General features: G+C 45.3%; 1 protein-coding gene across 18 annotated transcripts in view; it reads right to left on the reverse strand.

Moving 5' to 3' along the window:
* The window catches only part of neb (nebulin), a 106001-nt gene that overhangs the window by 46027 nt on the left and 38651 nt on the right, over nucleotides 1-21323 (reverse strand). For all 18 annotated transcript variants that reach the window (XM_054788120.1, XM_054788106.1, XM_054788104.1 and 15 more), the window contains 51 exons: nucleotides 21083-21289; nucleotides 20901-21005; nucleotides 18945-19052; nucleotides 18550-18861; nucleotides 18269-18475; nucleotides 18087-18191; nucleotides 17905-18012; nucleotides 17507-17818; nucleotides 17195-17401; nucleotides 17017-17121; nucleotides 16807-16914; nucleotides 16411-16722; nucleotides 16134-16337; nucleotides 15955-16059; nucleotides 15763-15870; nucleotides 15361-15672; nucleotides 15083-15286; nucleotides 14881-14985; nucleotides 14697-14804; nucleotides 14299-14610; nucleotides 11746-11949; nucleotides 11545-11649; nucleotides 11363-11470; nucleotides 9724-10035; nucleotides 9444-9647; nucleotides 9263-9367; nucleotides 9044-9151; nucleotides 8640-8951; nucleotides 8358-8561; nucleotides 8184-8288; nucleotides 7960-8067; nucleotides 7572-7883; nucleotides 7292-7495; nucleotides 7112-7216; nucleotides 6880-6987; nucleotides 6450-6761; nucleotides 5451-5654; nucleotides 5103-5207; nucleotides 4914-5021; nucleotides 4526-4837; nucleotides 4352-4456; nucleotides 4171-4269; nucleotides 3969-4070; nucleotides 3775-3882; nucleotides 3378-3689; nucleotides 3201-3305; nucleotides 3020-3124; nucleotides 2844-2948; nucleotides 2651-2758; nucleotides 2466-2576; nucleotides 457-654 (listed from right to left, as the gene is read on the reverse strand). In XM_054788120.1, the coding sequence (XP_054644095.1) occupies nucleotides 457-654; nucleotides 2466-2576; nucleotides 2651-2758; nucleotides 2844-2948; nucleotides 3020-3124; nucleotides 3201-3305; nucleotides 3378-3689; nucleotides 3775-3882; nucleotides 3969-4070; nucleotides 4171-4269; nucleotides 4352-4456; nucleotides 4526-4837; nucleotides 4914-5021; nucleotides 5103-5207; nucleotides 5451-5654; nucleotides 6450-6761; nucleotides 6880-6987; nucleotides 7112-7216; nucleotides 7292-7495; nucleotides 7572-7883; nucleotides 7960-8067; nucleotides 8184-8288; nucleotides 8358-8561; nucleotides 8640-8951; nucleotides 9044-9151; nucleotides 9263-9367; nucleotides 9444-9647; nucleotides 9724-10035; nucleotides 11363-11470; nucleotides 11545-11649; nucleotides 11746-11949; nucleotides 14299-14610; nucleotides 14697-14804; nucleotides 14881-14985; nucleotides 15083-15286; nucleotides 15361-15672; nucleotides 15763-15870; nucleotides 15955-16059; nucleotides 16134-16337; nucleotides 16411-16722; nucleotides 16807-16914; nucleotides 17017-17121; nucleotides 17195-17401; nucleotides 17507-17818; nucleotides 17905-18012; nucleotides 18087-18191; nucleotides 18269-18475; nucleotides 18550-18861; nucleotides 18945-19052; nucleotides 20901-21005; nucleotides 21083-21289 (8757 nt within the window). The remainder of the gene's footprint in view (nucleotides 1-456; nucleotides 655-2465; nucleotides 2577-2650; nucleotides 2759-2843; nucleotides 2949-3019; nucleotides 3125-3200; nucleotides 3306-3377; nucleotides 3690-3774; nucleotides 3883-3968; nucleotides 4071-4170; nucleotides 4270-4351; nucleotides 4457-4525; nucleotides 4838-4913; nucleotides 5022-5102; nucleotides 5208-5450; nucleotides 5655-6449; nucleotides 6762-6879; nucleotides 6988-7111; nucleotides 7217-7291; nucleotides 7496-7571; nucleotides 7884-7959; nucleotides 8068-8183; nucleotides 8289-8357; nucleotides 8562-8639; nucleotides 8952-9043; nucleotides 9152-9262; nucleotides 9368-9443; nucleotides 9648-9723; nucleotides 10036-11362; nucleotides 11471-11544; nucleotides 11650-11745; nucleotides 11950-14298; nucleotides 14611-14696; nucleotides 14805-14880; nucleotides 14986-15082; nucleotides 15287-15360; nucleotides 15673-15762; nucleotides 15871-15954; nucleotides 16060-16133; nucleotides 16338-16410; nucleotides 16723-16806; nucleotides 16915-17016; nucleotides 17122-17194; nucleotides 17402-17506; nucleotides 17819-17904; nucleotides 18013-18086; nucleotides 18192-18268; nucleotides 18476-18549; nucleotides 18862-18944; nucleotides 19053-20900; nucleotides 21006-21082; nucleotides 21290-21323) is intronic.

Genomic DNA, 21323 nt, shown 5'->3' on the forward strand with positions numbered 1-21323 from the left:
GACTCTGTTGTGATTGGTCACGGGTCTCAATGGCCCGCCACTGCTAAGAGCTGCATAAATGCACACCCCCATCAAGCGGTTACGTGCTAATGGTTATCAGCAAACAGTAAAGAAGAATTGGACTGTGATTTGTTGGTGGAACAGCTACAGTACAGTACATGTATATGTGAAGTGGCAAGAGCAGAAAGGCAGTGACTGTGAGGTGGGTCTTTAGCTCCCTGAAAACAGCTGCCTTATTCCAGTTTAGATCAACACTTATTACTGACAAACAAAAAAACATTCTCGCTAAGTTCTCGTACCCAACCGTTCCAGAGGTGTAAGAGTGGCATAAAAATGAAAGCAAGCTGATGATATGGCACTTCCACATCACGTAGAACAAGAGAACGATTGATTTTAAATCGTATACATAAGTCCCAAAGATTGCAAAAGTGGGACAGGGTCCCATTCAGGACTTACATCGCTGAGAATCTCGTTGGTCTTGCGGGCGCGGATGGCGTCCTCCTGATCGGGATGGCAGGTCCACTGGTGCAGGTAGGTGCGGTAGAGAACGTCGCTCAGCATGTCCTGGCAACGCTTGGCCACCTGGTTGGCAATGACGTCAGATGGGATGTGGGTCTTGGTCTTGGTCGTGTGGTAGTCCTTCTGGTAAAGCCTCTGTAACAAAACCCAGAGTGTCTGAGGTTACTGACAATGTCATGTTATTAACAGTCAGAGGAATTTTGACTCTTTTAAGGGAGCCGGTTCTTTTGGCTCGGTTCCCTAAAAAGAGCCAGCTTGTTCAGCTCCTCAAATTTTGTTGTTGCTTAACTTGAATTCTTATGTGTAAAATCCATTTCTAAGGTAAAAATGTGCCATGTTATATGCCATGTTTATTGTTCACATGGCTTCCTTTCTATGCTTGACATGCAACAGACTGCAACAATAAAAAGAAACAAAGACCCCTCTGAATTAGACAAAAGGGTCCAATCTGATCGTGTGTATTATTTGCACATTTCCAACTACTTACAGTGAAACAACACAACATCAACAAAACACTACACAAAAGCTAGTCTTTAGTGAAGATTGGCATTGAACAACACAAACTGGCTCGGCTTTTGTTTCCTGCTGCTCTGCTTCCTGCTTTTCCAGCTTGCGTGCGTGTGTGTGAGTGTGTGTAAATCAGTTGTTCCCAATTATTTTCTGTCATGCCCCACAGGGGGACGGAAATGTTTTCACCCCACCGCCGATACAAGCATATTCAAGAGTCAAACTTCATGTTGAGTACGACAAATTCACACACGCTGGCAGGTCTGCACTAATATTGAAAGTCCTCCTTGCCTTTCACGTCCCCCCATGACAGTTCACCCTGCCTCCCCCGGGGGGGCCTGCCCCACCATTTGAGAAGCACTGGTGTAACCCCTCCCTCCCGGTTCTGCTTAGTGTCCACGCACAAGGCACCTCACATTTTCACCACTCACATATGGCTTAAATAGACAAAAATAGACAAGAAAAAGAAAGAATAAAGCGACTGCTTGTTCACTTCAATGCGCCAAGGAGGCAATAACGTCATGTTATTCATTAAATGAGTCTTATGATGATCCCATTATTTACCTGAAGTCTCTCTATTGGGTACCAACCCTTAAATATATACTATGGGGTGCACAATAATTATTGGGGGGTCCATATGAGGAATTATGACGTCGTACCAGTAAATCCGATAACATTAAAAAATAGCTGTCATAACAAATTTAAAAAAAAAAAGCTCCACTAAGGCGAGATTACCCGTACCGTGCCGTAGGTGGGTTAGCGTGAGCAAGTCAAGTGCTCCTTTTCTGTGACATGCCGCAAATGGCCTGTCGTAACTTCCCCTGAACTTGCTTGTAAACAAAGATGGCGTTAATCATGTGGGACTTCTCACTGTTTCAGAGGAAGACATTTCGCCAAAAATATCGTGCTTCAACACGTCAAGCCACCAGAAATGCCAGCATGGCTACGACGCCCGGGGCTTGTTCCTACAGCTGCAGCTTTTGAAAAGTAAAAATAGGTTTGCCAGAGGCAACCTGAGGACTAACGCGATGTGTGATTTTATCATATGGAAATAATGGCACTGGATGAACAGCCCTTTACCATCGTTGAAGATATCGGCTTTTGTTGGCTAGTAAAAACCTTGGAGCCACGGTTTGTAACCTCTGGACCGCTGCTTTGTTTTATTAATAGCAGTAATGCCATGATATTTGGTTATGACAAATCTACAGGTAGAGTTTGGCAAATTCAACTTTGTTTCTAGTTGTTCTTACCTCCAGGTATGCTACAATTAAATCTAAATTTAACAAATAATGGATATAAAAAGTTACCCGGGTATCAGTGTCGGTTTTGAGAAGCAGGACTTTATCTTATTGGTATCGGTATTGGCTCGGAGAAAAAAAAACATGCATCCCTAAGATATACTTTAAATAAATGTAAATCAATGTAAAAAATGATCTCACCAGTCCCTTGTTTTTCTCCTGATCGCCACATCGCATCACCTCCGGGAAGTCCACCAGAGTTCCAGCCATGTAATGACCTTTGCCCTTCTCGTGGGCATCCTTGTACTTGACCTACAAGATGACAAAAATCCCAATGCAGGATGTGGTCTGTGACTTCTTCAAGAAAACAGCATTCAAGTACTCACATCGCTGGCAATCTCCCTGCCCCGCTTGCCGCTGACAAGTGGGATGTACTCATGGTCCAGGTGGTAGTCTAAAGCCTTGGACTTGTCCCATTGCAGTTTGTAGAGTTTCTGAAACCATATGACGTGTGCACACCATGCAGGGTTATATGACGTATGAATGAAGGAAACCTCATCATGATTTCACATCCCCTACCTCACTGATATTCTTGTTCACCTCCCTGCTATGGGCCAGTTGAGGGGTATCCTCTGAACCAATGTACTGACCCTTCTCAGCATTGAAGGTCTCTTTGTACTTCAGCTGTGGAAGGATGTCATGATGTGTGAATATCCATCTTGCCCTTCAATTGCTCCGTTAGTGTTTCTACATACATCACTGAGGTTGGCGGCGTTTATCTTTGCCAAGACAATTTCAGGGCGGTCGACGACCAGGGTGAAATTTCCAAAGCCCTCGATGGCGTTCTTCTTGTAGAGCCTCTGCAAGAAACATCAGATCATCGGGATGGGAGACAGCCTACTTACAGTGAGTTGGGTGAACAATAGATGAGCTTACATCGTTGAGAATTTCTTGCGCTTTCTTGACCTTGACGTGGTCAACAGAGTGGGCTGCAACCCATCCGCAGCCTCGAATCCATTCCATATCTGCCTTGTACACAAACTAAGAACAGGAACACATTTAGAAAGACTTGATTCTTTTTTTGCATCAGAGCACAATCGTAGGTTTTCTCACATCACTCTGAAGATCGTAGGCTTTCCTGGCCTGGATGACGTCATTCTGGTCTGGCAGGCAAGTCCACTGGTGCAGGCGGGTCCTGTAGTTGTCATCGTTGACTTGCATCTGGCATTTCTTGGCCAGCTCAAACTGCAGCATGTCCACTGGCAGATTGAACTTGGTCTTGGACTTGTTGAAGTCCTTCTTGTAGAGGGCGTCACTGGCGATCTTGGCTGAGTTCAGAGCCAGCATGAGGAGGGGGTCGTCCTGGACGCTGAGAGCGCCGATGTGGTGGCCCACCTGCTTGCGGTATCCCTCGAGGTATTTATGCTGCAAGACAGATGAGAATCATCTCCTTTTCAATCCAGTAACTATCAAAGGACTTTTGTGGTAGGACATTTGGACATGCACTCACATGGCTTTGCACTTTAGACGTGTTGATGCACTGCTTTATCGACACTGCATCTTCAGGCATGAAGTAGCCAGTGGCCTTCACCTTGTCCCAGTCTTTGGAGTAAAGTTGCTGCAAGAAATTGATTTGCAAGAACAATTTTGTTGACAAATTCTTGACAAAACTAGCTTATACAGAATAATTCAGTTTCCTCTTACCGGGTGAACGTTCTTAGCCGCCTCTCTGGCCGTGGCCATTGTCGGAGTGTCCACCAGCGTGTAGTTGGTCTTTTCCTGATGCCAAGCCTCACGATATTTGGCCTGAAAAGAAGTTCAAACCAAGTAAAGAGCTGAAAAATATCGTTGACGGTTTTTGTTTTTGGTTTTTTTTTAATAAATTCTACCTAAAGAGGGGACTCACCTCGTTGAGGACATCAGCAGCATTCTTGGCACACATCAAGTCGACTCTGTCAGTTGGAACAGCAAATTTCTGTTCGTCCAACTTGACGCGGTAGCCTCGCTGGAACATAGAGACAATCACAGCTGAATGTGTCGGTTCTGCAAGTTATTTCCAAGTGTGCTTCGTGAACAGACAGACTTACATCGGCCAGGATCTTCTGTGCATTCTTCACCTTCAAAACCTCCACAGACTCGTGTGGTATCCAACCACATCCACGTATCCACTCCATGTCAGCTTTGTACACAGCCTGCAGATGCACAACGTGTTCACATCAAGGCATCGACAATAATAAACTAGAACATGACCACAAACCTACATCGCTCTGCAGGTCATATGCCTTTCTAGCCTGGACCACGTCATTGGAGTCCGGCAGGCAAGTCCAGTTGTGCAAATGTGTTCTGTAGTTGAAGTCGTTGACTTGAATCTGGCATTTCTTGGCCAATTCGAGGTTCAGCATGTCTACTGGCAGGTTGAACTTGGTCTTGGACTTGTTGAAGTCCTTCTTGTAGAGGGCGTCGCTGGCGATCTTGGCTGAGTTCAGAGCCAGCATGATCAGAGGGTCGTCCTGCACGCTGCGGGCGCCGATGTGGTGGCCGACCTGCTTGCGATATCCTTCCTTGTACTTGTACTAAAAGTGATGAAAAATAAGTGAAATGTCACGCAGGACATATTATTTTAGCCGTCATCCCTCATCTTTTCCTTACGTCGCTAATAATATCTCTGGAAGCTCTGGCCTTGAGCACAGAGATGGCATCCTCCTTGATATGGTAGCCTTTGGCCTTCTGATCATCCCAAGCCTTCGTGTATAGTTTCTGCAAGAACAAGCAGGAATGGTCAAAAAGAGTCCCATCTATGCAAATTGTTCAAAGAAATGATAAATAGCATGAACTTACGTTGCTGATGTTGACAGAATTTGCCTTGGACAGCTCAAGGCCAGGAGTGTCAGCTGGAAGCATAAAGGATGTCTTTTCATTCTCCCAGACTTCTCTGTATTTCCTCTGTTGAAATGAAAAAAAAACAGCTTTTATTTTGCCCTCTCTTAAAGACATCCAAGCATAATGCTAGATTTAAATGTCCAAACATAAAAATTGAAGGTGCTACTAAAGTGGCGACATCTGGCTTTTAGACACACAAATGGAAATGAATGATTATCTCTGCCTATTTAGTGTAACCTCTTAGAGGCAGTAATAATAACGCAAACTAAAATGTAAAAGAAAGTCTTTCCACGTAATAAGACTCACATCACTGAGGTTGTCTGCATTTTGCTTGGACAGGACAATGGCCGGCAGGTCAACCACGCTGGTGAACTTGACCGTGCTCGGCGGTTGGCGGTAGAGTCTGTCGTTGAGAATGTCCTGTGCCTTTCTGGCTTTGACAACGTCCACGGAATCCTGAGGTGACCAGCCGCATCCCTTCAGCCACTCCAAGTCGGCTTTGTATACAGCCTGCAAAACACATATTCCCCCTCAGCAGCAGCACCGAGGACATTTCGATCAACATTACTGTCATCCCTCGCCACTTTGCGCTTCGAATTTCGTGGCTTCACTCTATCACGGTTTTCCAAAAATAGATTCATAAATAAATCATCTGTTTTGTGGTTGAAGGCTGATAAACTCAGTGTGTGATTACAAGGCCTATTATTAGTTAAAAAAAAAAAAAAAGATACATATTTAAGCTAACTTTACCCATTTCTGGCCTAAATCAAGCATTTCCAAGCATACAAATGTCCAAATGAACTAAAATACAAATATAAGGCATTCAGAAGATGCATTCAAAGACGTTGTGATTATATGTGGTATTCTACGCTGATTGCAAGGCGTCAGTAATGTTACATTGATGAGACAATAGTCACCGCATGAAGTACTTTGTAGAACAGGAAGTACAAAAAGAACATGTTGTGTATGTTCTGTTTATGTCTTATTTTGTCTTATAATGTCTACTACATTGGGTAATACTAGTGTAAAGGTGACTATAGGGGTGTTATTCCATGTCTAGAGGGCTCTAATAATATTAAAACGTGTATTTAGAAGGTTGTAAACAAGTCCTCTATGTTATAACTACAAAAATATTTGATATTCATAAATTTATAAATAAGGAATTCTACTTTGTGGAAATGAACTTATCACGGTCGGTTGTGGAACCAATTAACTGCGATAAACAAGGGAGTACTGTATATGTACTGGCTACCCTTTTCAGGGTCAAGGAAAAGTAATAGCAAAGGTCTTGATATGTCTGCTTACATCACTCTGGAGGTCGTAGACTTTTCGGGCCTGCACAACATCGTTGGAGTCGGGCAGGCAAGTCCACTGGTGCAGGTGGGTCCTGTAGTTGAAGTCGTTGACCTGGATCTGGCATTTCTTAGCCAGTTCAAGGCTCAGCATGTCCACTGGGAGATTGAACTTGGTCTTGGATTTGTTGAAGTCCTTCTTGTAGATGTTGTCGCTTGAGATCCTGGCGGCATGTGCCGCCAGCAAAATCAGCGGGTCGTCGTTCACGCTGCGGGCGCCGATGTGGTGACCACACTGACTGCGGAAGCCAGCCTTGTACTTGTACTGGAATTTCAAAGCAGAGATGTTACGGTCCCGCGTCTTATCCTGATCGTCCTGATTCGACGACAGGACCGAAGACGACGCATAACGCGTTTTGTAACTGACAGAGGTGCAGACTCACATCACTGATGATGTCTCGAGAGGCTTTGGCGGCCAGAACAGAAATTGCGTCTTTGGGGAGGAAGTAACCATTTTTGATCATGTCCACGTAGCCTTCGTGGTAATATTTCTACAGAAAGAAAAATGTCAAGGGATTAAAAACATTAAATACAATGAGGAAGTGTGTTCAAACCTTTCACTGGTAGTGTACATCGGAGTGTGATTTATTTATGGAGCATTTATCGCTGCTTTACCAGACTGGTGTTGAGTTTATTCTGCTTGGCCAGGAGGATCTCGAGCGTATCAGGCATGATGTGAAGGTTTGTTTTGTCGTTTTCCCACGCCGACACATACGCCTTCTGCAAACATCAGACGGACCGGTTGCTGAACAGGCAAAACATTGAAATACGATAGAAGACAGTGTGTATCTGTACTCTGTCCATGGTGTGGGCGTTGGCCAGAGCGAGGGCAAACGGCATGTCGGACGTCTTGGCCGTGAATTTGAAGTTGCTGGGATGCTGACGATACTTCCTCTCACTCAAGATCTCTGCCGCTTTCTTAGCTTTCTCCACATCCAGAGAGCCAATGGGGACCCAACCTGATCCCTTGATCCATTCCATGTCTGCTTTGTATACAGCCTGCATGGAGGAGCATACACTTTCCGGTGACACCATCACTCAGAGGAACACTTACAGCGAAGGACTTACTACTCACATCACTCTGAAGGTCGTACACCTTTCTGGCCTGGACCACGTCGTTTGAGTCCGGCAGACAGGTCCAGTTGTGGAGATGAGTTCTGTAGTTGAAGTCGTTGACCTGGATCTGGCATTTCTTGGCCAGTTCAAGGTTCAGCATGTCCACCGGCAGGTTGAACCTGGTCTTGGACTTGTTGAAGTCTTTCTTGTACAGAACGTCGCTGGCGATCTTCCCGGAGTTCAGGGCCAGCATGATGAGAGGATCGTCATTGATGCTCAGAGCGCCGATGTGGTGGCCGACCTGCTTACGGTATCCAGTCTTGTACTTGTACTGTGTAGGAAGGTAAGAGTGCAAATCCAAATGGGGCTCAAACTGACACCAAATTATTCAATTTCATATCACATACATCACTAATGATCTCTCGTCCGTGTTTGGCAGCCACGACAGACACTGCATCAGGTTTCATGTCGTAGCCCTGTCTGAACATGTCCTCCACGGCTTGCTTGTACAGTTTCTGGGGGGAGTGGGGGGAAACACAGCACGTATTTTAAAGGTTGAACTGTTGTACTGGTTAGCCTGTGAAAGTAATTGAGTCTACAGCACTGATGAACCAGATAAACCCAAACTTACCTTGCTGATGTTGTAGGCGTTTGCTTTGGAGAGGAGCAGCTCTGGCAGGTCAGCATTTACATGATTCTTAACTTTCTCAGCCTCCCATGAAGCGATGTAGTTTTTCTGCAATGACAAGAAACACATCAGGAAAAAGCACCGAACGCGAGCAACAAAAGCGTCTAAATGACTGACCTTGTTCATGTTATCAGCGTTTGCTTTGGCTAGGAGCATGGGCATGGAAGTCATGTCTGTTGTGTATTTCAGAGTGTCTGGCTTCTGCTTGTAAAGAATGTCGCTGAGAATCGTTGCAGCATTCTTGGCTTTCAGCACGTCCAGCGAGCCAATAGGGACCCATCCTACGCCCACAATCTCTTCCAGGTCAGCTTTGTACACAGCCTGATGGGTAAGGTGCACAGGCAGGCGTAAGAACTCTTCTGAACATTCTGAATAACGGAGTCAAAGTTGTCGTCTTACATCACTCTGAAGATCGTAGGCTTTCCTGGCCTGGACCACATCGTTGGAGTCGGGCAGGCAGGTCCACTGGTGCAGGCGGGTGATGTAGTTGGCGTGGTTGACCTGGATCTGGCATTTCTTGGCTAGTTCAAGGCTCAGCATGTCCACTGGGAGATTGAACTTGGTCTTGGACTTGTTGAAGTCCTTCTTGTAGAGGGCGTCACTGGCGATCTTGGCTGAGTTCAGAGCCAGCATGATCAGAGGGTCGTCATGGATGCTGCGAGCACCGATGTGGTGGCCGACTTGTTGCCGGTATCCCGTCTTGTATTTGTACTGATAGAATCAGCAAAAAAAAATCAATCAATCAATCTCCTGCCTTTTGTCCCATTACTGTAGACCATTTATGTTAAATATATGTCACTTACATCACTGATAATATCCCTGGAGGCCTTGGCATTCTTCACAGCCACTGCGTCTGCTGGGAGAAGGTAGCCCTTCTTGATGGTGGCCTCAAAGCCTTGCCTGTAGAGTTTCTGCAAAAGCATCACATATGTCATTTCCCTTTAAGAAATCGTGACAAAAAGTCCATTCTTTTGGCCCAATGGTTGCGTTTCATCATCTTGTTGTACAGATGTGATGCTAACCCTGCTCATGTTGATAGCATTTTGCTGAGAAAGGACAATCTCCGGGGTGTCAGGCTTGATGTGCAGCTTGGTCTTATCCCTCTCCCATGCTTCAATGTAGAGACGCTGGAACAAACCACAAAGTTTCACCGAGTGGGAGATTTGCAGGAGAACATCTCTTGTTTATTTCCAAGACGTATACCTTATTCATTGTCAAAGCGTTATTCTTTGCCAGTTCCATGTTCATTGCATCGGTGGTGCTGGTGAAGGGAACAGAGCTGGGAGGCTGACGGTACTTCCTTTCACTCAAGATCTCTGCAGCCTTCTTGGCCTTCTCTACCTCAAGTGAGCCAATGGGGACCCAGCCGAGACCCTGGAGCCACTTCAAGTCGGCCTTGTAGACAGCCTATGAAAAGCAGGGATGGCCAATTCAGTATGAGAGTTGGGAATTGAAGTATTGCCACAGCTAATTCTATACTCACGTCGCTCTGCAGGTCATATGCTTGTCTGGCCTGGACGACGTCGTTGGAGTCAGGCAGGCAAGTCCACTGGTGCAGGCGGGTGATGTAGTTGGCGTGGTTGACCTGGATCTGGTTCTTCTTGGCCAGTTCAAAGGCCATCATGTCCACTGGAAGGTTGAACTTGGTCTTGGACTTGTTGAAGTCCTTCTTGTAAAGGGCGTCACTGGCGATCTTGGCTGAGTTCAGGGCCAGCATGAGGAGAGGGTCGTCCTGGACGCTGAGAGCCCCGATGTGGTGGCCCACCTGCTTGCGGTATCCTGCCTTGTACTTGTACTTGTGGGGGTAGATATCAATTTCACTGGTCACATGGCAGAGTAGACAAATATGCTAACGCTCTTTGAATACAGTCATCCCTCGCCACTTCACGCTTCAACTTTCGCGGATTCACTCTATCACGGTTTTTCAGGCCTGTGGCTTATTATTAAAATGTAAAAAAAATGCACATTTCATCAGATTTTACAAAATTTTTTGCTAAATAAGCATTTTCAAGCATAAAAATGAACTACCGGTCAAAAGTTGTACAACACCCCCATTTTTTCAGTTACGTATTTATTGCAATTCAAGTCATTCAAGTCTATTCAAGTCATGTTGAAATATGAGGGGTGTATGAAAAGTTTTAAGCATCAGGAAACTAAAAGGGATAAGGGATTTTTGATGATTTATTTTTCAACATAGTCCCTCTCAAGGGCTGAACAAAACTCTCTGCTAATGTTCTCAACATGTCATCATGAATTTCTGAGGCATGTCTTTCAAACGCAGGTACTTTATCACTGCACAAATTTCTGTTTTCTCCATTTTTCACTGAATCCTTGACCCCCAAAAAAGGTACATTTACCCAAAACTGAAAAATAATGTATACCGTATTTCAGAATGATACAAAAAGCCCCTTTTCAGGGACCACAAAATGGGTCAACAATTCAAAGCTGTTCTGCAGAAATGGAGGTTGATCACGCCTTGACAGTTGCACTGCACACATGACCTGCAGAAGGTCATGTGTGGCAAGAAGAAGGCAATCAACGATGGATGAGAGACAGACCAACATAGCACTTAAAAATGTAGGTTTTTCCTGCAGAGAAATTGGGGTGTTCTAAACCTTTGACCAGTAGTATACACATATAAAGCCTTCAGAAGACGAATTTAAAGACGTGGTGATGGTACGTGTAGTATTCTACACTCGTCACTAGTTGTCAGGAATGTCACATTGATGATACATTAGCCACTATAGAAAGTACTGTGTAGAACTGGAAGTACAACAACAACTCTCCCAATGAAAACATGTGTGAGTCTATTTATGTCTTATATGTCTTATTTTCCCTTATTATGTCTACTATATTGGGTAATTCGAGTGTAAAAGCGACAATACGGGTGTTTTAATAACGTTAAAACATTTATTCAGAAGGTCGGAAACAGGTTTTCTATGCTCCAACTATGAAAATATTCCATTATAAATCCGACTTCGCAGAAATTCACTTATCAAGATTTGGTCCAGACCCAATTAACTGCAATAAATGAGGGATTGCTGTAAATCAATCTAAAATGTAAGATTAAAACGTATTTATAAAAATAAAATAAAACAAAAAAAAGAAATCAAACTGCTTACATCACTGGCAATGTCCCTGGAAGCCTTTGCTGCAATGATTGAAATGGCATCATTGCGCAAGTCGTAACCCTTCTTCTTGGCATCTTCATTTGCCTGCTTGTATTGTTTCTGGAAACAAATCCACAAGCGTTAAGAATATCCAATGCCTGCATGAGTGTCACCTGAAAGCTGGCTTCTCTTACCAAACTGTAGTTGACGTTGTTGGCTTTTGCAAGAAGCACATCCATGGCGTCAGGCATGACGTGGATTCTGGTCTTCTCATTTTCCCAGGCTTCAACATAGGCTTTCTGCAATAAAAGCAGTTTGTCACAGTCTGAATGCCAAGACGTTAAAATATGGACAAACACAATCAACCGATTCTACTAGAATGACCTACTGAATACCTGATTCATGACTTGAGCGTTGGCCTTGGCCAGCGCCATGGGCATGTCCTCTGTCGTGCTCTTGAACCTGTAGTTGCTGGGGTGTTGACGGTACTTTATCTCACTCAGGATCTCACCTGCTTTCTTCACCTTCTCCACATCGAGTGAGCCAATCGGCACCCAGCCAATACCCTGAAGCGTCTTCAGCTCCTCTTTGTAAACAACCTAAAAAATGAAATGATGACTGTCAAGTTTCCCATGGGACTGCAATCTCTTTGTGGCGTCAGGTAGCAGAATGTTGGCTAGCTAATGTAATTGTCAAATTTGCATAATTGGCCATGATGCAAAGCTCAAGAGTGGAAATTTTCGTGACATTATCTCATGTTTTTAAACCTTATTTAACAACAGAACCTGAAGTTATTGACTTACATTTGCACTGTTTGGCAGTGCAAAATTTATAACAAGCAAAAAAACACTCCTGATGTTTCCTGGGCTCCATGTAAGTGTGTGCTGATTTTAAATATAATGTACATCTAATAGCACGGTGGTCTAGTGGTTAGCACGTTGGCCAACACAGTAACAGCCTGGAGATGGGTTCGATTCTCCCTTGGGCATTTCTGTGTGGAGTTTGCATGTTCTCCCCATGCGTGGGGGGTTTTTCTCCGGGTACTCCGGTTTCCTCCCACATTCCAAAAACATGCATGTTAGCTTCATTGGGACCCTAAATTGTCCATAGGTATGAATGTGAGTGTGAATGGTTGTTTGTCTATATGTGCCCTGCCATTGGCTGGCCACCAGTCCTTGGTGTACCCCGCCTGTCGCCCAAAGTCAGCTGGGATAGGCTCCAGCATGCCCCCGCAACCCTAATGAGGAGAAGCGATATAGAAAATGGATGGACGGATGTTCATCTAATATTAGTGCTGTCAGGAGGTTAAAAAAAACTGAGCGATTAATTAATTATGGTCTGTAATTAACTGATCTAATTCATCTTTTTTAATCTCACCTAAAAATTGCTGACAAAAGCCCACACCTAGTGGTATTTTCATTTTAATTCATGACATTATTATTGCAGATGAAAATATTGATATATAACAAAAAAAGTGTCTTTAGCAGTCCTAGCCATTCACATTCGGCTGTATCTGGGAGTAGTCCCAGCTGCTGCCTCAAACCTTTAGTTTTGAACAACAGTGGGGAATATCGCTGCGTTCTTTTGTCAATCTCCAAATCATTAGAAAATAAAAAGCATCAGGTGCATGTAAAGTGTTGGAAGTTAACACATTTAAAAACAGTAAGAACACTTTTCTGTGCAACACAAGGACTGAAAACTGAACCAGCTGAGGTCCGGTATTCCTCGGTTATAGCAGCACAGTTGGATGAATCCTCCACCAAAGTCTTAAGTTTGTCTTTCTTGTCGCCGTTGTGCATCTTGCTGATTTTGGTCGTGACTGTCATCCTGCACGGTGACTTTCATGATGAGTCAAAGGACGCAGTTTGTAACACCTCTGTTAACCCCTCGTCTACCACTGTGTTTATCAGCCTGCAGGTTCATCGCTATCCACTTGGCAAGAACGTTTGTCAGCCTGTCGGTTGCAGACTTGCTTACACGCTGGGTGTTCTCCCCGAGTTATGCTCTACTTTGGCTGGCTACATTGCTCACATCTTCGCTCCTAATGTTACCTGTGGGTGCACTCACGACTGGTTGCTTTGCGTTGATGTGGTCGGCTAAACTCTAGCTGCTGCAGTGGTAAACAAACTCCTTCTTTCAAAGAAGGCATATCACTCTACCTTTATCGATGGTGCTGTCACAGCGTCTTTGAAATGTACATTTCCCATTCACTGGACCGACAACTATCATGTCTCCTCGCCGCTACTCACCTTTCCCTCCCAACAACAGCTGATGCTAAACAAGCCCAAACACAATGACAGCCAATCAATGTCCACTTCAGGGTGTGACTGACCGTCATTCTCCACCTTCAACAACTCAAGCACAAGAAGCCCAACGCATAAAAACTGATTTTATAAAAAGGCAACTCGCATACAGAAAGAGTAAAGTTAGAGATGAAAAATTACATTAACTTGACTTTTTTTCAAAACAAAGACGTCTTATAAAGAGTGACCAAGTCAGCCGTGGAGATACTGAAATGGAAATGAATGATGGCATGCAAATGGGATGCATGCAAACACCAAGGGAATTGTTTGGTGATGTGTGCCATTCCATTGCTTCGCGCTGTCAGCAGTGTCTGGACCAGAACACACGTCAATTTGAGAACAGGCGGTGACAAAACAATAAAATGATGTTTGTAGATTCGAATACATTTTGAAAATTGAACAAATTATAATACACACTTAGTTTACAATTAGATGTTATAATTAAAAATAAATGAGCAAAGGTGAACAGGTGGTGTCAAATCTAAAAACAAAACAACAAAAAAAGGTAGTGCCAAATCTATCTGTGCTGATCCCGATTGTGTTGTGGCGGGCTGACAATTAAATTAATGATGGAAAACACTGATGTCGTGTAAGAGCTTCAGAATATTAAAAATATAACATAACATGCAGAATATCTCGACTCACGTCGCTCTGCAGGTCGTACGCATGTCTGGCCTGGACGACGTCGTTGGAGTCGGGCAGGCAGGTCCAGTTGTGGAGGCGGGTGATGTAGTTGGCGTGGTTGACCTGGATCTGGTTCTTCTTGGCCAGTTCAAAGGCCATCATGTCCACTGGCAGGTGGAATCTGGTCTTGGACTTGTTGAAGTCCTTCTTGTAGAGGGCGTCACTGGCGATCTTGGCTGAGTTCAGGGCCAGCATGAGGAGAGGGTCATCCTGGACGCTGAGAGCCCCGATGTGGTGGCCCACCTGCTTGCGGTATCCTGCCTTGTACTTGTACTGGGGGGAAAAGGAATATTTCCCTGACAATTTGGAAAGGGAAGTAAATATTGTTCCTGATTCCTCGTAAAAATCAAAGTATTTACATCACTAGCTATGTCCCTGGAAGCCCGAGCAGCAATGATGGAAATGGCATCGTTGCGCAGGTCGTAACCCTTCTTCTTTGCTTCTTCATTTGCCTGCTTGTACAGTTTCTGTTAACAGAAAAACAGACATGAAGATATGCATACTTCTGCGGCACTCGTAACAACAGGCATACTGTTTACTTACCAAGCTATAGTTGACATTGTTGGCTTTTGCGAGAACAACATCCATGGCATCAGGCATGACGTGGATATTAGTCTTCTCATTTTCCCAGGCGTCAGAGTACGCTTTCTGCAATGAACACCAGTCATGCTTGTTTGTGAACCTCGCCGATCTGCACGTTTATGATAAAAATATCCATGCTCTTTGGGTGTTGACGTTCGGATACCTTGTTCATGACCTGAGCGTTGGCCTTGGCCAGCACCATGGGCATGTCCTCCGTTGTGCTCATGAACTTGTAGTTGCTCGGGTGCTGACGGTACTTTTTCTCACTCAGAATCTCACCTGCTTTCTTCACCTTTTCAACATCCAGAGAGCCAATAGGCACCCAGCCGATGCCCTGCAGCAACTTCAGCTCCTCTTTGTAAACAACCTGAACAAGACACAAAAGTTCAGTCAAATAACTGTCCTCAAATGAAAAAATAATGCGCATTTGAGGGTTCATACGTCGCTCTGCAGGTCGTACGCGTGTCTGGCCTGGACGACGTCGTTGGAGTCGGGCAGGCAAGTCCACTGGTGCAGGCGGGTGATGTAGTTGGCGTGGTTGACCTGGATCTGGTTCTTCTTGGCCAGTTCAAAGGCCATCATGTCCACTGGCAGGTGGAATCTGGTCTTGGACTTGTTGAAGTCCTTCTTGTAGAGGGCGTCACTGGCGATCTTGGCTGAGTTCAGTGCCAGCATGAGGAGAGGGTCGTCCTGGACGCTGAGGGCCCCGATGTGGTGGCCCACCTGCTTGCGGTATCCTGCCTTGTACTTGTACTAAAAAATGATTGAATAATACCAGTACTGACTTAAGGGTAAACAGCAACCATGTGCCTGTTAATCTGATCACATGACTCATGGCCTTACATCACTGGCGATGTCCCTGGAAGCCCTTGCTGCAATGATGGAAATGGCATCATTGCGCAGGTCGTAACCCTTCTTTTTTGCGTCTTCGTTCGCCTGCTTGTATTGTTTCTGGAAGACAGACCAAACAAGGGAAACCCTTCAATCATTTTGGGAAAAGTTACAGCACAGCTGTTGTTTGTTTGAAGGACTCACCAGACTGTAGTTGACTTTGTTTGCTTTGGCCAGCACAACATCCATCGCATCAGGCATGACGTGGATGATAGTCTTATCTGCCTCCCAGGCTTGAGTGTAGGCTTGCTGCAAATGTGGTTGTTAATGTCAAAAAATATTTAAATTGTTTTTCCACTGATACTGAGTCAGGAAACTCATACCTTGTTCATGACTTGGGCATTGGCCTTGGCCAGCACCATGGGCATGTCTTCCGTGCTGCTGACAAACCTGTAGTTGCTTGGGTGCTGACGGTACTTCTTCTCGCTCAAGATCTCTCCAGATTTCTTCACCTTCTCAACATCCAGCGACCCAATCGGCACCCAGCCGATACCCTGAATCATCTTCAGGTCTTCTTTGTAAACGGCCTGAACAAGACAGGAAGGTGAAACTAAAAAGAAGAAAACTTTCCACAGTGCAAATTCCACAATCTCCACTCACGTCGCTCTGCAGGTCGTACGCGTGTCTGGCCTGGACGACGTCGTTGGAGTCGGGCAGGCAGGTCCAGTTGTGCAGGCGGGTGATGTAGTTGGCGTGGTTGACCTGGATCTGGTTCTTCTTGGCCAATTCAAAGGCCATCATGTCCACTGGCAGATGGAATCTGGTCTTGGACTTGTTGAAGTCCTTCTTGTAGAGGGCGTCACTGGCGATCTTGGCTGAGTTCAGTGCCAGCATGAGGAGAGGGTCGTCCTGGATGCTAAGGGCCCCGATGTGGTGGCCCACCTGCTTGCGGTATCCTGCCTTGTACTTGTACTGGGGGAAGAAAAACACCAAAGGTTTTGTGATAAACCAGTGACCAGTGAAAAGGAAAGAATGACGACTGGCAAATATACTTACGTCACTTGCAATAAGAGTCGAGGCTTTAGCAGCCTGGAGAGGAATAGCATCAGCACGAAGATTATGACCCTTCTTCTTGGCCAGCTCATTTTCCAGCCTGTACAGTTTCTGATGAACACAGGATTGTATTAGTCTCAGTACAAAAATGAGTAAGAATTGTAGTAATAAAAGAATTACCATGCAGCAGCTGCATCAGCAAGTCTAGCTTACCTCGCTGTAGTTTTTCTTATTGTCACGGGCCAGAACAATGTCCATTGCGTCAGGCATGATGTGGATTGTTCTCTTGTCGTTGTCCCAGGCTTTGGTGTAAGATTGCTGGAAGCAGGGGTGGATTTTAGTTGTCAGACACAAGCAGTGCAGATCACTGTGGTCCAGCTGTGTACGCTACCTTATCCATGACCTGGTTGTTAGCAGTAGCCAGGGCCAGGTCCATGGAATGCATGTCCTTGGTGAATTTGTATTTACTGGGATGTTGACGGTATTGTTTCTCACTGAAGATATTTCCGGCTATTTTTGCTTTCTCAACATCCAGTGAGCCAATGGGAACCCATCCTATTCCTCTCACGAAGCTTTGATACTCACTCTTGTATTGGTTCTGTAGGACAAAGTGGACATATTCCATTCCTTCACAGTGTCATACGGTATTCAAGCAATACTCTTCATTTGCACTCAGATAACTCGGGAAGTAACGGGGTCTTACGTCACTAGCAATGAACTGCATGTTACGGGCCAGTTCCAGGTTCATAGCATCAGGCAGCACAGTGTAGTGAGGAATAAGCTTCCTGTAGCCCGCCATCGTCTGAACAGCCGAGGCGTGCTTGGCGTGGACCACGCTCATCATGTCCACCGGCGAGTGATACTTCAGCTTGGCCTTGTGGTAGTCCTTCTTGTAGTTCTTGTCGCTCTGCAGCTTGGCCACCTCCATGTAGTGCACCAGCAGAGGGTCGTCCTGCAGGCTGCGGAAGCCCACGTGGTGCCCCCGGGCCTTCTCATAAGCCAGTTTGTACTTGTACTGGAATGTAAAGGATTTTTATGAATCCAGAGCACCGAGCAGTAACGTCTGTACTGATTTCATTCCGTGTGCTTATTGCCACTCACGTTGCTGGCAATATTGGTACCGGACTTGGCGGCCACGATGGGGATGGCATCGGCTCTGAGATCATAGCCCTTGTTGGCCATTTCCACGATGCCTGATTTGTATAGTTTCTGTGAAATACAGCAACACCATCGTACGTTTAAGACAGGAGAATTATCTTGCAATGATAGATCAGTCATCTTACATTGCTCATGGTGATGGCGTTGGCCTTGGCCAGGACAATCTCAGGAGCATCTGGCATGACGTGGACTGTCAGTTTGTCCTTCTCCCAAGCTGCAGTGTAAGCTTTCTGTGAATGAAGACCACAGAAACCAGATGAGCACTGTTGCTGCGTGTACTTGTTGACAGCGTTTGATGGTGCTGCACCTTATTCATGATCTGGTTGTTGGCAGTCGCCAGAGCCATGTCCATGGAGTCCATCAGCTTGCTGTACTTGAAGGTGGACGGATGAGTGCGGTACTTGTTCTCGCTGAGAATCTCACCGCCGACCTTTGCGGTTTCTACTGCAAGCGAGCCAATCGGGACCCAGCCGATACCTCTGATGTAGTTGTTCCATTCTGACTTGTAATCGCACTGACGAAAAAGACCTCGACGGTGATTGGACGGCACCAGCATGATGTGTATTTTGAAGAGGAGAACAAACTTACATCACTAGCCTGGGTGTTCATGGTGCGAGCCAGCACAAAGTTCATGGCGTCGGGGAGGAGAGCGTTGGTGTGATGCATCTTCCTGTAGCCCGCCATCGTCTGAGCGGCAGAGGCCTGCTTGGCGTGGACCACGCTCAACATGTCCACCGGCGAGTGATACTTCAGCTTGGCCTTGTGGTAGTCCGCCTTGTAGTTCTTGTCGCTCTGCAGCTTGGCCACCTCCATGTAGTGCACCAGCAGAGGGTCGTCCTGCAGGCTGCGGAAGCCCACGTGGTGCCCCCTTTCCTTCTCATGTGCCAGTTTGTACTTGTACTGCCATATCAAGAGAACAAGCAAGTTCATAGTAAGTGATGTCTCGCAGCGAAAAAAAATCTCCATGCCGTTTTCTGACTCACATTACTAGCGATAGTGGTGCCTGACTTGGCAGCTACAATTGGAATAGCGTCTGCTTTCAGGTTGTAGCCCTTGTTTGCCATCTCCATCACACCGGACTTGTAGAGTTTCTGAAAGAAAATATTTTATTGTCATTAGAAAAATATTTTAAAGACATTTCATGGAAAATGCACAGGAGGAAAATAGCGATGCGTTTGCCATACAGCCTAAGTTCCCAAAGTGGCGTAGGAATTGTCATGGGGGGTATGTAAATACAAATTCAGAACAATTAGCAACTAACTCTCACAAGCACGAGCATGCCTGAACCAGTGTTGCCAACTTGGTGATTTTTGCGCTAAATCTGGAGTGTTTCCAAACCCTCTTGGCGACATATTTTCTCAAAAGCGACTAGCGACAAATCTAGCAACTTTTTCTGGCATCGTCTGAGAGTTTTCTGGTATTTGGGGACATAAAAGTGAAAGCACGTATTGTTCTGCAGTTTGTATTCTCACTGAGCAGCTGCTGAGATGTCCACCCCACCCCAAGGCGATCGCAAGCGGTCAGTGCACAGTCAGCTCCCGCGGCACACTGAGAGCATAGTGGAGCGCTACGCATCCATGAATCACGCACGCTTGAGACGCGATGCGGCCTGGTGGATCTCGCCCTGTTTTACAGAGCGGGATCTAAAACGTTCAAGTTTCTTAATCTTCGTGAAATTACCGCTCATTACAGTCATTCAGACTCGGTCACTTACCCATCAGTGTGTCAGAAGGTGTGATGCAAGAACGATGTGTGATAAATTCAACAAGTACTGTCGTCCTGACTGCAAGATAAAAGGTGGAGGGTGGAGGGGAGTCTGGACGTAACTATTATGCTGGCTAGACTTTGAAAGGCACTGGCTGTGATAAAATATTACAATTATTTTATTTTGATGAAGCGATGGCCAATTTTAAATAAAAAAACAAACAACAATCAAGTTTATTTGTGGTTCTAAACGTAGTTAAGGGGATTTTGTTTGTCTCTCCGACAAGGTTATGCTTTTTTCCTACAGCATCTGTTCCAACATCATATGCAGTTCATATGCAAATCATCTGATGACATCATCTACCGGCTTCTAGGACAGCCAATAGCTACTCTTCTTGTCACTTCATTATCTTGAAGTACTGTGCCTTAGAAAATAGAGTGGTATGACGTCTCATAGTTTAGGTTTTAGCGGCGCGTGCACCATCCTGCAACGTGCATGCAGATCTCGACGTGCATGCAAATAAGGAAAATAACAACTACCCGGAGCTGATTGGTCCAAACTTTATCACTTCCTAGAACTCTGGGATTTTGTACGTTCCCTTCCCGGCTGTTGGAATTGTAATTTGGTTTGCTTTTTGTTCATGTGTTTTGCACTGTAATTAAGAGTGTTAAACTGAGAAGACTTCATTTATATCGGTGTTCCAAATCCCTGCACAGCAGCGAAAACCTGAAACTGTGTGTCTGTGTGTGGTGTCTCCCCCAAAATGAGGCTTTATCGCTGGCTGGATGCATTTTATTTTTTTATGATACAGGTTTATCACATTTGCTAAACTTCCCTTTTCAGTGTGATATCAAATTAAGATGCAGACTTAAATCATAGCGATCGCGAGTGGACAAAAGGGTGAAGCTAACATTCAAGCCATTCAAGCGGAAGCAGCCCAACGTCAGGCTGGAATAAAGAGATGTAGCACAATGACTTATCTGGTCACCAGTGCTCATGTGAAACTCCATCCAAATGTCGCCATGCAAAATACATTCGTCTGACCCACAATTACTTATCAAATTGTTGAACAAATTAATCACGTTCAATATTTCAAGTGAATTGAGATAAAAAAAGGAGTAGGGGGACATGGCTTGAGGTCAAATGTCTGTAGGGGTACACGACTGTGAGAACCACTGCCACATAGTACATCACCAATTCCTGACATTCTTAACAACTTCTGGAGTTTATTTACATTGCTCATGGTGATGGCGTTGGCCTTGGCCAGGACAATCTCAGGAGCATCTGGCATGACGTGGACTGTCAGTTTGTCCTTCTCCCAAGCTGCAGTGTAAGCTTTCTGTGAATGAAGACCACAGAAACCAGATGAGCACTGTTGCTGCGTGTACTTGTTGACAGCGTTTGATGGTGCTGCACCTTATTCATGATCTGGTTGTTGGCAGTCGCCAGAGCCATGTCCATGGAGTCCATCAGCTTGCTGTACTTGAAGGTGGACGGATGAGTGCGGTACTTGTTCTCGTTGAGAATCTCGCCGCCGACCTTTGCGGTTTCTACTGCAAGCGAGCCAATCGGGACCCAGCCGATACCTCTGATGTAGTTGTTCCATTCTGACTTGTAATCGCACTGACGAAAAAGACCTCGACAGTGATTGGACGGC

The sequence above is a fragment of the Dunckerocampus dactyliophorus genome, chromosome 9 (genome assembly GCF_027744805.1).
Source record: "Dunckerocampus dactyliophorus isolate RoL2022-P2 chromosome 9, RoL_Ddac_1.1, whole genome shotgun sequence".
In the NCBI taxonomy this organism is placed as follows: Eukaryota; Metazoa; Chordata; class Actinopteri; order Syngnathiformes; family Syngnathidae; genus Dunckerocampus; species Dunckerocampus dactyliophorus.